At 34.6% G+C, this 16,472-nt stretch overlaps 2 protein-coding genes across 2 annotated transcripts; one reads left to right on the forward strand and one right to left on the reverse strand.

Annotated features, from left to right (window-relative positions):
* Positions 1–1,490: 1,490 nt before the first annotated feature.
* Positions 1,491–13,963, reverse strand: LOC129240571 (RAC serine/threonine-protein kinase). The gene is made up of 7 exons (XM_054876475.1): positions 13,456–13,963; positions 10,746–10,911; positions 7,448–7,645; positions 6,988–7,377; positions 6,613–6,846; positions 6,403–6,549; positions 1,491–4,504 (listed from the first exon to the last, which is right to left on the reverse strand). The coding sequence occupies exons 1-7, from the start codon at positions 13,842–13,844 to the stop codon at positions 4,424–4,426; spliced, it is 1,605 nt and encodes a 534-aa protein (XP_054732450.1). The 5' UTR covers positions 13,845–13,963; the 3' UTR covers positions 1,491–4,423.
* Positions 13,964–15,058: 1,095 nt separating this feature from the next.
* LOC129248802 (protein piccolo-like) lies at positions 15,059–15,545 on the forward strand. Its single transcript, XM_054888446.1, has 2 exons — positions 15,059–15,134; positions 15,191–15,545. The coding sequence occupies exon 2, from the start codon at positions 15,255–15,257 to the stop codon at positions 15,543–15,545; it is 291 nt and encodes a 96-aa protein (XP_054744421.1). The 5' UTR covers positions 15,059–15,134; positions 15,191–15,254.
* The last annotated feature ends 927 nt before the right edge of the window (positions 15,546–16,472 follow it).

A 16,472-nucleotide genomic window follows, 5' to 3' on the forward strand; every position in this document is an offset into this window, starting at 1 on the left:
ATAAAAAAAATTAATTTGCGCCAAATAAAAAAATTACAAAAATAGTATTTGAGCTAAGGTTAGCAATTTCGAAAAGGCAATTGGGGCTCGGGGTTGCTTAAAAACACTTTTGTTAAGTTTTGAAAAAAGAACTATGCTTATATGACTTGTCAAACCTTAAATAAAATAAATAAATAATTTGCGCGTACACTTCTGTTAGGTGTTTGGCCGAGCTCCTCCTCCTATTTGTGCTGTGCGTCTTGATGTTGTTCCACAAATGGAGGGACCTACAGTTTCAAGCCGACTCCGAACGGCAGATATTTTTATGAGGAGCTTTTTCATGGTAGAAATACACTCGGAGGTTTGCCATTGCCTGCCGAGGGGCGACCGCTATTAGAAAAATGTTTTTATTAATTTTGCTTTCACCGAGATTCGAACCAACGACCTCTCTGTGAATTCCGAATGGTAATCACGCACCAACCAATTCGGCTACGACGGCCTTACTGAACAAAAATGTCAACACTGTTTGTCATTAGCTGCCAAACCATAGTTATCGATATCATGCAGTCAAAGAAAACACCCTTTATGAGTGTATAAAGGGAATAGTCACAATCAACTAATAAAATTGTATCAAAATCTGTGTGCAAATAATTTTTAGCTTTTTTAGTATTGAATAAATTTTCACATTGAAAATCCATTTAAAAAAAATTTAAAGTAACCTAACAAAAAAAGTTAAAACTATTAACATATAACGGCATTTTCAAATTTCGGATATAAAAATAGCATTTTGTATTTGAAAGAATCAAATAATTCAGGAAAGAACTTTGAGCGCAAATTGATATCCGAAACAAACCACTAATCGATGACACTTGATGAGACTGTAACGAGAATAGTTGAGTTAAAATAGAGGCAGTAAATGCGACAATAATTTTTGATTTCGATTCTGCTATGAATTTAAATTTCGAACTGGATTTTTGACAATTTTCTACCCTCTAGATATTAACATTGTGTTTTCGAAATAGGTTTTTTTTTTTTGTTTTCGAAATTTAAAAACCCTTGAAAAGCGTAACCATTTCGCTTTAACTTTTAACGAATATCGCTCGAGTGACCAGATTTAAAAACCAATTGTGGTGTGTAACTCGTTTTGCTTTTCTTTTTGTCATGAAAATTCGTATTAAACCTTTAATTGTCATTCTTAAATCATATATATTTCCGTAAACTTAAAAAACAAAATAAAGATTAATTCGAAGTCACTTCGCAACTCAAAATTAGTGGATTTGATATTAAAAGTTATTTTCAAACGACTACAAAAAATATTAAATGAATGCAAAAAAAGTAAATATTAAAATATGAAAGAAATAATTAAAAAAGGGTAACGAAAATGTATCAAAGTATGTTCAATGTTTCTACTAAACTAATTAACTACTAGAAAAACTATGTGACATACAAATTTCACTTTTCAAATGGGTTCGAAAATTTTTTGATGTTCGAAAAACTTTTCAAATTTAATTAATCCAAATGCATTAGTGCAAAGCCAGTAATGAATTACTCAATTATTAAAGAAGTTATTGAACTTTTTTTCGCAACAAATTTCTGACTAAATTCCAATTGCGTACAATTTCTTTCGTTCCGTTTTCAAAACATTTCCAAATATGCAAAAAAACTCTCTTAATATAATATATTCATAGCTTTACTACAATGCTAATTTTAAACCCACATATCTAATGGTGTTGTGATTATAAACATGCAATCCACAGTGCATATTCTGCTATTTTTTCAGTTATTAAACTCAAATTTAGAATCATTAAAAGGCATTACTATTTACATCTAAATTATAAAAGAAAACATTACAAAAACATACAGTTTTTTATGTGAGACTTTGCATATTCGAACGATTTTGAGCCGATCTTTATGCCGAGATTTATGCTGAAAATAGAATTCGAAGCGCAATTCGTCACCACTGCGTTGGAGCGATTAATTTAAATAGAAGAGGTTAGAATAACTGGAAAATTATTCTGAAAAAAATCAGTAATTTCAATGCTGAAAAATATTTGAAGTAAAAATGTAAACATAAAAACAAACTACATTCGATTGGTTATTCGATGATTTGGTTAATCGGAGATGCCACTGATCTAAATTCTTTGAACTTGAACTTTGGACGCAGCTTTCAAACAATTTAAAGGAGTATTGACTTGAATATTTATGTGTTCGAAAGAAAACTTTTTTTGTGTGTAAGTGGCATGTTTAAAATATTGTCAAAATTAAATGTGCTGCCAAATAACTCGTCAAATTCGTAAAAGTATTGCTGACATATTTACCTAAACACGACACTATTGTAAGACAAATGTAAGAACGATCATTTTATTTGCTTTAATACTTTCGACTTATAAAATTATCTTCTGTAATCTCAAGTTGAAATTTCGAATCGAGTTACAACCGAGTTTTCAATCACCAGATAAGATCGGAAATCTAAGTAAAGGAGAAAAGAAACATAAAACAACAACAAATAACTAACAGACATTTACAATAGTGTACGCTTAAACATTTACGCTTGTTTTCAAGTTTTTTTCTCTTTTTATTGCATTTTTTTTCTTTTCAAACAAAATACACAATTTATAACCTATTAATTTTACTTTTGATATTTATGTATGTATGTATGTGGTATGTAGTATGTTATTAGTTAAATTATACATTTTCGCTGTTTGTACATTATTTTTGCTAAAGTTTTTTATTTCTGTAAATTTTCCTTACTGTCGTTTTTATAGTTTTTTTTTTTATTTTGTGTAGGTTGCAATGTTTCATAATAAATTTTGATATATTTTATTAGCATCGGTTGATTTTCTACTTCCCTCGACTGCACACTTCATTCAGAACTGCTTATAACTGTATTTTGTGTGAACTCACGAAAGTCTTATATAGTATAACGGAACATGTAAAACGTGTAGAAAACACAAAAAAAAATTGTAAATCGTCAATTATGTATTTAGCGCACAGCACAAAACCGTTAAACGAAACAAAATTTAAACACATTTATTTACGAGCAGGTTTCGACAAAATAAAAAAGAAAAATAAAGTGCGCGCATGTAGTTTAAAGACTTCTTGTTTTTGTTTGTTTCTGTTGTACATTAGTTGCATCATTATTTTAAGAAACAGAAATAATAGCAATGAGGCAGGAAAAAGAGATATTAAATTAACTAGTTTTATTTCCTTTCTTTGTTTATTAAATATAGTAATTTATTTATAACTAACTTTAACCATTTCGCAGTTATTTTTTATTTATATATATATAATAATAATAAATTGTAGTATTTATTATTTTCCGTAATGTTTTTGTTGCTTCTGTTTACTCTGTTTTTGCTTTTGTTTTTAATATTTATATTTATATGTAGTTGCAATTGTAACCGTAGTGTAAAAAATAAATTACGCTTGTTTATTTGTTGCCTTTTTATTATTTTTTATTTAATAGTAGTTGTTGTAGTTGCAGTATGTACTAATATTGGTAGTTGTAGCAGTAATTGTTGCTGTTCACTATATGTATGTATTTATTTATTTATATATATATATATGTACGTATGTATGTATATGTAATTTAGCGGTTTAAATTTTTATTTACTTTAATTATTACGTTTACTTTTAACTTTTATTATTATTCTGTATTATTATTATTATTATTATTATTATTAATATTTATTTATGCTGTTTTTTGTTGTTGTAGTTGCTGATACGGCTGTACGCGCCATTACGTCCACTACTGCCATTGCTATTCTGCTACTTTGCTAGTTTTGTGTAGTTGTTCCTGCCGCAGTAAGTAAGAACTCTGGGTAAGCTTTTCTGCGTCGCTGCAGCCACCGCCGCAACCGTTCACGGTGCAGACAAAATCGTCGTCCGGGCGGAATGGTATGTGTCGATGCGTATGCATGCAAGAAACTGTTGCTCATTCAGCTCTTTTAAGTCGCTCCATCCGCCAAAGTGTTTGCACTCACAACGGGGCAAAAGGACCAGCAGCAGGATTAGCAGTAATAGGGGCACCTAGAGCGACGGCAGAAGCCAGAAAACATACAGATGCTGTAGTTTAGAAAACCTTACTAACTTGACTAACACCAAAAATATAGTTGCTAATGCATTGCGATAGTATAGCAGCATGCAGGCGTGTACGCTGTGGCGGTGACTGTGACTGTGACTGTGATTGCAGCAACAGCTGCGGCGTTGTAGGATATTTATGTAGTTTCGATTGAAATTTTGACTGCTGCTGCTGCTGCTTCTTTATTTGTTTTTTCTGTTGTTGCTGGTATTTCATTTGTTGTTGGTGTAGTTTTTGTTGTTTCTCACAATAACGATGACGATGGTGCTGATGACGATGATGGCAGTAATGATCATAAGGACGATCAATATTATATTGTTGACGTTGTTGCCGATCGCAACATCATTCACATTTTATTCGATTCTATTGCATCGATGCAAGGCCAGCCGAGCTGCTGATGTGCGATGAATTACCTAATGTGGATGCCATATCCTGATAGCTGAACTGTTGGCGTGAAAAAACGAAATCCAATTATTTATTTATTCATTTAAAATATGTAGAAGCTTGTTTTTAATTGTAATTTTTATATATTTTATTGTTCGCGTGAACCCTTGTTGGGTGTTTAACCAAGCTTCTGCCCTAATTTGTGGTGTGCGTATTGATTACGTTCCACAAATGGAGGAACCTACAGTTTTATGCCGCTAGTTTTTTTATAAGAAGTTTTTCATGGCAGAAAAACACTCGGAAGTTTGCCATTGTCTACCGAGGGCCGACCGGTAAAAGAGAAACTTTTTTCTATCATTGGCATTTCATGTACAGGGTTTTGAACCCGGGCCCTTCCGAATGGTAGTTACGCACCCACCCATTCCGATATACATGCATGTATATTAATATAGTTTACTGAAATATTGTTAAACAAAAAAAACGAAAATATATTTTTAAGTCTTAGCGTCGCTCACATATCTCTTTACCCCTTTTCACCATTTACTATATCAAACTTTAAGTAATTCATATGGCTTTCAATTCGTTCTTAAAAATCAATTTTTGTTATTTTCATTCCCAAAGTCGGTTTTAATTTGCTATCGCACTCTTCAAAAATAATTTTCGAAAATAAATAAAATATTTCGAATTTCGTAAAAAAAGTTCCGTTATAAAACTGTTGATGTTTTTATTTATGTTGAAAATATTATTTATTTCATTTTCTCAATTCCTTAGTATCAGTTTACGAATTACTTTTGCATTTGAAATTAATTAAATGAAAATGAATTAAAATTAATGAAGTGAACATGAATTTTTAAAAATTCACTTAAAACTGTATTCTTCAATGAAGTCCGAACGAGTTTCATATATATTTTCGTAAACGAAAATTAATTTTTTAATTCTCTTCAAAAAGGATTTTCCCATTTTCGAACATGGAAAGGAAATTTATTTTTTTGTGTTTTGTGAAAAATATTTGTTTGAGAACTGCTTTAATCACTTTTTTACATGTTGATTTTTTTATGTCATTCTCACCAGCCAATATCTTTTCTTGGAATAATTTTGAAAAAATGTCAAGTTTTATTTTCATTAGCGAATATTTTCCGAATATTTTGGTCCATAAAAATACAAAGAAACTATTTTTTCGAATTTCAAGTTTCAAAAATATTTCGATTTAAAACTGTTTTTAATTCATTCACGTTTTTTACTATTAAAAAAAATTAAAAAATATAAAAATATTGTTAATATTAAAGTTATGAAAATTATGGAAATTCACGAAAAATTTATATTTCAAGCTGAAGATTAAAAAAAAATTGGCAAATTCTAGAGAGCGCGAATAACACCGATCTTTGAAGTAAAGAGAATAACTAACTGAATTCAACAAAACCACCTCTCACGAAAAGAAGGTTAGAGTTATTGCGGGAGAACAGGAATACTTTCTATGCGAACGCTGAACACATCGATGAATGCACCTCGGAGGTCATGGAGAAATGCTTCTTCGAGCTGCTGGATGGACTAGCTACTGTTACTCGTTAAATAGGCTGACTGAATTCACAAAAGAGTTGGCTTAGAGATAAATAGGCAGTGGAAGCGATGTCAGAAATATGATTTTTCTAACCATTGTTAAGCTTTTGTAAACCTTTGGAGCCTTTAAGAGCAGCGCAGGCAACCTAAATTGGGGGTATTCGAAATGCTAATCTTTTGACTAAATGGTTTAGAGATAAACATGAATTAAGTTGAGGAAATTGTGGCTGCTTTGAAGTCTTTAAAAGCAGCTCACACGGCTGATTCAACCTAAACAAGCATAACTGATCAACTTTGGAAATTCGAATATATTTGATGGTAAAATTAAGGTCCTTGCCGAAATTTCATATTGCTTAAAATTTATACTATAATCACTTTAATTTACTTTGCATTCAACTCACCTGCGCGAAAAGTGGCTCTTCTGCTATCGAACCCAATGTACCAGCAGGATCTGGCGGCGTCAATTCTACACTTTCTCCTGTAAACTCTGTATCGAAATAACGTGTATCTGTATCAGATACTACTTGTGGTTTAAAAGGCGGTGTTATCTACATGACGATACGAAAATTATATGATAGTTACATTAAAACAAAATAAGTTTTATACTATACCCTTTTATTCACTAAATCCGTCCAATTAATACTCGCAAAGAAGGGATGCGCTTGTATCTCTTTGACATCATCTTGCCCACCACCAAGACGATGGAGTGGATCCTTAGCCAATAGGCCGGCAAGTAAACTACGAGCCTCATCAGTTATTGTGCGGGGGAATCTCACTTCCTCCATTAAGATAAGTGCGAATAGCACATCATGATCTTGATTAAAGAAAGGAAGACGTCCACATATCTGTCGCAAAATAGGCAAAAATAAATAAAGTGAATTACAATTGTAAATTGAAAATTAAAAAATAAAAATACGGGCAAAAGTAATGATTTTAAACGTATGTCCACGAAGCGGCAGAAGAATGTACAAAAACAAGCTACAAACCATCTCATACATGACGACACCAGTACCCCACCAATCGACTGCATGCCCGTAATCGTTGTCCTCTAATACTTCAGGCGCCAGATATTCGGGCGTACCGCAGAACGTCTTCGTAGTACGGCCATAGGTGATATCCTCTTTACACAGCCCAAAGTCGGCAATCTTAATGTGGCCATCTTTGTCCAACAACAGATTCTCTAATTTTAAATCACGATATATAATGCCTTGAGAATGTAAATAACCCAAAGCGGAAATTATCTCGGCACCATAGAATCGCGTACGATCCTCGGTGAAAAGACGTTCACGGCTCAAGTGAAAGAAAAGTTCACCGCCGTTGACGTATTGCATCACAAAGCACAGACGATCGTTGGTTTGAAATGAATATTTAAGTGACTATAAATAGAAAAAGATATTAAAATGTATTTGTGATAAAATTATTTTTTAATGTTGTTTTTATACTTACAATTAGGAAGGGATGATTCGTAGTCTGTAACACACGGCTCTCTGTGATAGTGTGCGCGATTTCATCCCTTTGTATGATAACCTCCTTTTTGAGAATTTTAATTGCATACAGTTTTGCGGTGGCCTTTTCACGACACAGAATCACTTTGCCAAAAGTGCCCTTGCCAAGCACTTTTAAGAACTCGAAATTTTCAAGGGTCTGTACAAACAAAGCAAAAATAACAATACAAATATTAATAAAACCAATTCTTTCTCAAAAGGAAAAGAAAAAAATTATGTTTATAAATTATATCCATGGCAATCATAAGTGCGCAGTACCTTCCGAACGGTTTAGGCACACACAGCTTCTCCGAGGCATTCTTCGACATCATTTGATAGTTACGGTGCACTTTTAAAAGGATTTTTGCGAACTTCAGAAAGTAGTCGAACTTCGTCATGGCTGTTAAGTATGGTTCCTTCACCAATTCGCGAGTTCTTTTGCAATTTTGTAACTTCATTTAATTTGTTTAATCCTTTCCAATTTTTTTAATGCCATTTTATTTAAAACCCTTCTCTAGTAATTTTGTTTAGTTTTTTGTTTATAAATTTTTATTTTGCCCATTTTAACAATACAACAGCAAATTAAATTATTTCTACTGTTTATTTGTTTGCGAGACTACACACGTCGGTGTCGAGCAGGAGCCTAGTGAGGGCAAATACTGAGTCCCGAAGCTAAGAGGTAGTCAAGAGGGATGACCTATTTTCCTTTCCCTATTCTTGTTTTTCTTTCCCCCATATTTCTCTCCTAGGCAGGAGTAAGCTGTCATATGCCCGGTGCCGAGGCTCATCGTGGCTGGAGGTCCAGTTCATCAAATAGGCCCGTCGCAAACGGAGTTACCGAATACCTGGCGATCTTCTGTATTATCTAGCCTTACTTGCATACAGGATCTTTTGTGCGAATGGACCTTCCCTTACTCTGCACTTATGGGACCAAAAATGAAATACTTTTTTCAAACGAAAGTCCAGATCTCTTAAAAAACCGAAAGGAGGTAACCCCTCCAATTCAGCTTCCGTAAATGCTCAATCTATGAGCTGCGGCGCTGCTAAACCTTTGGTAGGACCTGGCCATGGCCCTCCTAAGTACCCAACAGCGGGAGGGTCGACTACGTTTCCACGACAGTCGGTTCTACGTTACCTAAACGACCCGGATTTATATCCGGTTAAGGACTGTCACTCCAGCAGCATTCCGCGTATGTAGGTATGGGGAATGTTTATGCTGCTACAACAACTACTGCTCGTAGTCTTAATAGATCTTCTGCATTGACAGCAGACACCAGGGAAATACGTTTTACTAAGCACAGGCATTCTTCTAAGCTGGCCTATATCAAAAAGTGGCCAACCATTCCGCCTAGATTTGCGGCTGTAGACGAAGATTTCTTATCCGAGAAGGATAAGGCCTCGTTGACGTGAGCCAAGCCCATCAAATTTGATGGGCCTAGTAGTTCTCATTCGTCCAAGGCAAATATCGTGGGGCCAGCGTCTAAACAACAGAGGTCCTCCGAGGAGCAGCATGCCGCTAAAGGGCACAAGGCTGCTAAACATGTTCCAGGACTCTTATAGCTCTGTGGTTAAAGGTGACGACAAGATGGTAGAGCGAAGGACTATCTTGTTTCTAAAAATCAGTGGAAGTTGCTTTGGCCAACGTACATTTCAGCGTTCTGGAGGAAAATCCTGGTCCTCCTCTATCCTGTCCGAAACCGTTTCCAAATGAGATTCGATGGGCAGTTAATAGCTTAAAGCCTCTTGACCACCTGGTCCCGATGGTATTGCTCTAGTAAAACTTTAGCGAATGCTTGATCCAGCGATACCACGGCTTTTGGTAGTTTTTTAAAGTTGCCTCAGAAGTCAAGCTGTCACATATCCGTGATAAATGGAGAGAAACCAACGTAATTTTTGTTCCCAAAACAAGGAAAATTTTGTATGTCCTTCCGAAGGACATTTATTGTTAGCATCAGTTTTTTTGAGATGCGAAAGGATTTTTGTTTTCAGATTACTTGCAAACTGGTAGAACAATATATTCTGAATATTACTGCAACCTTTTAGATCAACTGAAGGAAAAGATTCGTTAAAAAACCCCAGTTTCAAAAGAAAAAAATTCTTTTTCATCAGGACAATGAACCGCGTCACAAGAGCATTTTGACAATGGCTAATATCCATGAATTAAAGTTCGAATTGTTGAAGCATCCACCGTATTCACAAGATTTGGCCCCTAGCGACTTCCATTTGTTTCCAGATCTAAACAAATTCATGCGTGGAAAGCGTTTTTCATCAAATGATGAGGTCATAACAGCTGTGGAAGCGTATTTTGCAGTCTTCCAGATTCTCACTTCAGGGATGCAATTCATAAATTGGAATCTTGTAGGAACAAGTGTATTGATGCTCAGGGAGACTATACTGAATAATAAAGTGTATTTCAAACCAGAAAATTGTATTTTTCGCTCAGTAGCATTGCCAATTCAGCCAATACGAGATGATTGATAGTCTGACAAGTACTTCTAAAAAATTTTGGGACTTCAGGCGCTCGAAGGCGCTACCCGATAGGTCAAAGAAAAACGTCTCTATACTAGTTGCTTTGATCACATGCTAAAAGACGGAATGTACTTCATTTCGACTATTGCAGAAGCTGCAATAATTAGGAGGAGGAAGACTCTGACCGACCTTTGGCGATGCCCTGCATGGGATGCCAGTAGGTTTAGGTACTTTAGCTCATCATTCTTGAATGATTCTGATGATCTTAGAGATAAAAGTATCAGCCATTTAAAACAAAATGTTTTAACGAGGAGTAACAAGTAACCTGCTGCTGTGGCATCGCAATGGATCGGTAACGGGCTACGTGAGTTGGTTTAAATACCGATTGTCAGTTCCACCTACTTTGGTTTTATGTCGATATTTCAGCATTATTTTTTTAATATTATATTTTAATATTCTCATTTTAAGTTTTTCTTCCTTATTTCTTTTACACAGCAAAAAAGAAAAAAACTTTTCCACCCCTTTAATCTTTATATTGGATTCAGGTAATGTGAGATTTTTAAAGCCAGTGCGCCAGATCTTACAGCGAGTTAAACGAGTATGTGTTTATTAGACAGCCATGCGATTTTACTACTTTCGGGGCTTTTTGCACCGAAGCGATATGCAAATGTCAATATTCGCCAATTTTTTATTTATTTGCATTTTTTAGACCATTCACTTTATAATGAGCAAATCTTTACAAGTGCAGAATAGGATGTTTAATTTTATATTGCGAATTTTGTAATACTTACGACTTTCTTAACGCCACCGCTGTTGCGCTTCGTTGTGCCCTGCACAGAGAAACTGTTACGCAGTTCCACTTCGGCAATAGACGCCATATCCACATCAGACATATCTGTTGAGGTCGAAGGCGACATGGCCGTCTCGCCCAACTCACTCAGGCGACTCGCTACGTTTCTGTAGTGAAAAACAAATAAAAATAAACTTATTTGAATACACATTTAGCGTCAAAGGTATTGTATTATATTGCATTTTAATTAATTTATTATTATTATTGTTTTATTTCTTATTTTATAAATTTTTTTGTTTATTTTTTTTAACTCCTTGAGTGGAAATGACGGGCTTGGGCCTTCACGATTTTCTGTATTACATTCGAATTTGACGGGCGTCGCCCGCAATATATTGGGTAGTCGAAAAAGTCTTTTCGTATTTTGTCAATAGATGTCGTTGGAGTCATCTATCTCCAGTGCTACCAATCACATTGTGTCATATCATATGGTGTTAGAAAGGTGACATTTTAAGCTTCATTTAACCAAAAGAGAATTAAATTCGGAGAAGTTGAAAAAAAGTTATAGCTGTGAAAAATGAGTGAAAATAATTAAGAAATTCGCTATATTTTCAAATTTTTGTATAAAAAAGGGAAGAATGCCACGCAAGCCACCAATGAAATTTGTGAAGTTTACGGAGACGATGCTGTATCAGTTCGTGTAGCACAACAATGGTTCGCTCGCTTCCGTTCTGGAAATTTCGATGTGAAAGATGAACCTCGCTCCGGTCCACCTATCGTTGAAAAAGTCGATGAAATTATGGAAAAGATTGACCAGGACCGTCACATAAGCTGCCATGACATCGCCAAGGCACTAAACATTCAACATCAAACGGTTTTGAACCATATAAAAAAGGCTGGTTACAAAAAGAAGCTCGATGTTTGGGTACCACATGAATTGGCTGTGAAAAATTTAATGAACCGAATTAACATCTGCGATGTCGTCGAAGGGCGTCGTCTTCCATCAGGACAACGCTAGGCCACACACATCTTTGATGACTCGGCAAAAACTGGGAGAGCTTGGCTGGGAAGTTTTGATGCATCCACCATATAGCCCTGACCTTGCACCATCGGACTACCATTTGTTTCGGTCAATGCAGAACTCCCTTAATGGAGTAAAGTTGGCTTTAAGAGAAGCCTATGAAAATTATTTGTCGCAGTTTTTCGCCGAGAAACCACAAAAGTTTTACACTGATGGAATAATGTCTCTAGAAGAAAAATGGCAAAAGGTGGTCGACCAAAATGGTACATATTTGGTTTAATAAAGTTCATTATAAATATAAAAATAAATGAGTTGAAGTTTGATTAGAAATACGAAAAGACTTTTTCGACTACCAAATATTTTAATTCATTACTTTATAAACCTATTGTATTATAAAAGAAGAAGTTTTTACTTGTATACAAATATTATATATTCCAAAAAAAACAAAAATATTTAACTTTTATATGATGATAATTCCACCATTCTTTTTTATTTAAATTTTTATTTGCTGTATTTGGTTTTACTTTTCACTTTTTTATTCTTATTATTTTGAATAACTTTTTAAATTTTTTTTTCAATTTTTTTATTCTAATTACTTTTTTATTTTATTTTTGTGAATTGTTTTTTTTTCAATTGCTTTTTTTTATTTTTTTATTTGTTTGTTTTTAACATTTTTATTTAATATTTTTATTTTTAGTTTTTTGTAATTTTTAAACTTTTTTGTTTTATTTTTCTCAATTGTTTTCAGCTTGAGAATTTTCTTCCGTATAAAACAAATATTTGGAATATTTTATATGGAAGAAAATTGTTCACATCGTATGCAAAGAAAAATTGTCAAAAATCACTGAGAATCTTGAGCCACTTGACACTTGCACGATATTACAGGTATACTGAAATTTAATGGGTTATAAAATTGAATACCCAGAATTTTTCAAAAAAATTTTTGTGCATTTTTTATTTTTATTTTTTATTTGCTAAATTTTTGTGAATTTTGTTCATTCGTCGCGCTCCTATAATTTTGAACACAGGTATATTGTATTTTCTTTTCTTTTTTTCTTTTATTTTTGTTTCCTTTTTTCCTTTTTTTAAATTTTTTCCTTTTTTTCAATTGTTATTTGGTTTTTTTCAATATTTTTTTGTTTTTTTATTCTTTTACATTTTTATTCTTGTACTATTTTTATTCTTTTACTTTTTTATTCTTGTACTATTTTTATTCTTGTACTATTTTTATTCTTTTACTTTTTTTATTATTTTACTTTTTTGTTCTCTTTTTCTATTCTTTTATTTATTTTGTATTTATTTATTTATTTATTAACTTTTTCTGTATTTTTTATAATTTTTTTATTACTATTTTAATTTTTTTAAATTAATTTATTTACTTTTTTTATTTATTATTATTATTTTTTTTTACTTATTATTATTATCGTTTTTTATTTATTATTATTATTTTTTATTTATTATTATTATTACTTCTTATTTATTATTATTACTTTTTATTTATTATTATTATTTTTTTTTTTATTTATTTTTTTTTTTTGTTTTGTTTATTCATTCCTATTTTTCATTTTTTAATTTTATTTTATTTTTATTTTTATTTTTTTTTTTATTTATTAATTTGTTTTTTTAATTTTTTAAGGCAATTTTTGTATTCTTGTACCTATGTATGTTGGTGCATTTCACTTAATAGTCTCACCTGATAGCATCGGTCCACTGTTGCCTTTCGATCTCCTTTTCCACACAAAATGTGCGCTCGATCACATTCGTCCATTGTAGACCACGTATAATAAAGGTGAACGGTTTAGGTCTATCGACTGTCATAATTTGACAGCCTCGTACTGTGAATTTGTTTAATGGATCCGCGGTGGCATTATTAACCGGTGGGCTTTTATAGCCCATCAATGTGCCATCGTCGCGCAGTATGAAATAACGTGAACGCCAGGTTTTTATATGTTCGCCGCGCTTCTGTAGCCAACCTTCTTTCACTATAGTCGTATGTTGACCACCCCCGAGCGGTTCATATGTGGGCGAGGTGCCGAGCGCAGCTGTGCTGCTGTTCGGTGCAGCTGTGCCACTAGCAGCCATTGCGTGTATGCTGCCAGTAGTGTTAGTGTTGCTGGGAAAGTAAGTATTGGTAGCAAAACGATGTTGTTGATAATATTGATGTTGCTGCTGTTGTTGTTGCTGTTGTAGACTTATATTGTAGTATGTGGGAGGCAATGTTGTAGGGTTTATAGTTTCTATTGAGGGATCTGTTGTTGTTGCTGTTGTTGAGTAGGCAGTGTTGTTGCTACTATTATTAAAACTGTTGCTGTTGTTATTGTTGTTGTTGTTGTTATTGCCGTTATTGCTACTACTACTGCTGCTGAATGGATTCGAAAAGGTGGCTACAATACTCGAACTCAACAATCCAAGCGCCGACGAGGATGAAGAGACACTTGACGACGCAGAGGCAGATCCTGCTGAAGTGGCCAATGCGGTGGTATTTATGGCCGTCGTTTTGCCACCACTTGTTGCGACTACAGTTGATCGCCGCGACGACGAAAACGACAGGTAATTCGTGGTGAGGCTTTTTCAAATAAACACAGATCACAAAAAAAAAACAAAAAACGCTAAAATAAAAGCGAAGTTGGCTAACAACAACACAAACGATGTGTAGGCATTCAAACCAACGATTAAACGAACGGAACGGTACGGTACGGGGGAATGCAATAGAAAAATGCAAGACCAACAAACAGAGTTGATACGATACCGTAAAAGTAAAGCTAACGATGACGGAGGCGACAATGGGTGATGACAATGCCGCAAGGTAAACACGCACTGTTAAAGTAAACGTGGCGTGCGATTTTTTAGTTATTTGTGCTTTACTACCGAAGAAAGCAGATTTTCCACTGGCACTATAAACAAATATTTCTCAGCACTCCAGCCGTTCTCCTTATTCAGTTGTTTTGTTGTTGCGCTCTTTTTCTTTTCTTCGATTCCACATACTTAGCATTATCGCTCCAGAAAAATTCCAAACTCATACGTCATCGACTTTAGTGACTTTAGTACGTAGAATGCGCGCGCGCGTTTATTCGTTCAGTGCACTTCGGATTCTGAAATGGAAATGAAGAGGAGACAGACATTCAGTTAAAGTCACGCTACCAAAAGGTAAACAAAATTAAATTGCAAAAACGTATATACATATAACAACTACATGCAAGTACTAGCGTACGAATACTAACACTGAGCAGAGTAAGAACAGCGAATGCAACAGAAAGTCATTGATGCGCACCCCACACCGTGCACCGCAGGCCAAACTACACACATCACAATGAAAATCGCAATAACAACGTTAACAGCGGTCGCTATAACTGCAACAGCGCCCATGCATATGTAAGTCAAAGCCACACAAACAACTACAGTATACAAACGCTAACACACTCACACAGGCATACGCGCACACACTGCAACAGACCTTTAAGACGTTAAAACGCGCAACGCGTAAAATTTTAAATGTCGCAAATGATTCATGGCACAAAAATCCCCGCCATGGCCCCAACAGACCGACCACCGCCCTCCAACCCAGTACCATCGCCGCCATCACCGCCGTCACCACTGCCAATAGTGTCCATCAAGCGACGCAAACAACAAAATATTGACGAACCTCACTCTAGCCAGCCAACAGCTGCTGCTGCCGCCGCCACCACTAGTCGCCAAAATTCAAGCAGCCGCCAGCCAAATGCCATCATCAGCCATAAAGCGCCGCTGATCGGATGGCGATCGCTGGCAATTGCAGCATATTGATCCCTAACCCCCCTCAACAACAATTTTGCTATTGTTTATATACATACTCGTACACCCATCGACAAAAAAAACCCCACGCACCACTTGTGAGTATAAATTTTGACAATTAATTTTATTAAATTTAATTTTAACTGATTTCAGAGCAAACATATATTAGTTCATTTTTTAACAAAAGTGATATGAATAAAAGTTTCAAATAGTTTGCGGAATTGGGAAAAATCCATCAAAATTTCAGTTTTATAGACCATTCAAGTTTAGAATAAAAAAGCCAATGCTTGCAGTGTCTAAAACCTCGCATAAATTAAAAAAAAATGTATTATTGTTGGTATTGCGCATTTCCTTCCATATGAAAACTCATTTTTCGTTTTTATACGAGGGGTGCCTTTTATATGTCGGGATTAGAGAACAAAAACGAAATTTAATCATCGAAAATCACTTTATTGTTTTTCAAAATATTCTCCATGAAGATCTATACACTTTTGCATGCGTTTGAACCAATTGTCGAAGCACTTTTGCCACTCTGAATGAGGTACCTCCAAAACATGCATTCTGAATGCCGCAACCGCTTCTTCAGGTGTCAAAAAACGTTGACCTCTCAGTTTGTTTTTTATGTACGGGAATAAAAAGAAGTCATTCGGTGCCAAGTCAGGACTATACGGCGGATGACGCATTAATTCGATGTTTTGGGTGCTCAAAAATGCAGTTGTTTGAGCCGATGTCCTGGTGAAGAGTGATCCGTCTTTGGCGATTGGTTTTCCTAATTTCTTGGAAGACAACTGGCAAACACATGGTTGTGTACCACTCAGAATTTACTGTTCTGCGTTGTTCTAGTGGTACGGTTGCGACATGTCCAGTTTTCCCAAAAAAAACAGGCGACCATTTGCTTGGAAGTGCATCGTGCGCGAACAACTTTTGTTGGATTTGGCT

Source organism: Anastrepha obliqua, chromosome 1 (genome assembly GCF_027943255.1).
Source record: "Anastrepha obliqua isolate idAnaObli1 chromosome 1, idAnaObli1_1.0, whole genome shotgun sequence".
Taxonomy (NCBI): domain Eukaryota; kingdom Metazoa; phylum Arthropoda; class Insecta; order Diptera; family Tephritidae; genus Anastrepha; species Anastrepha obliqua.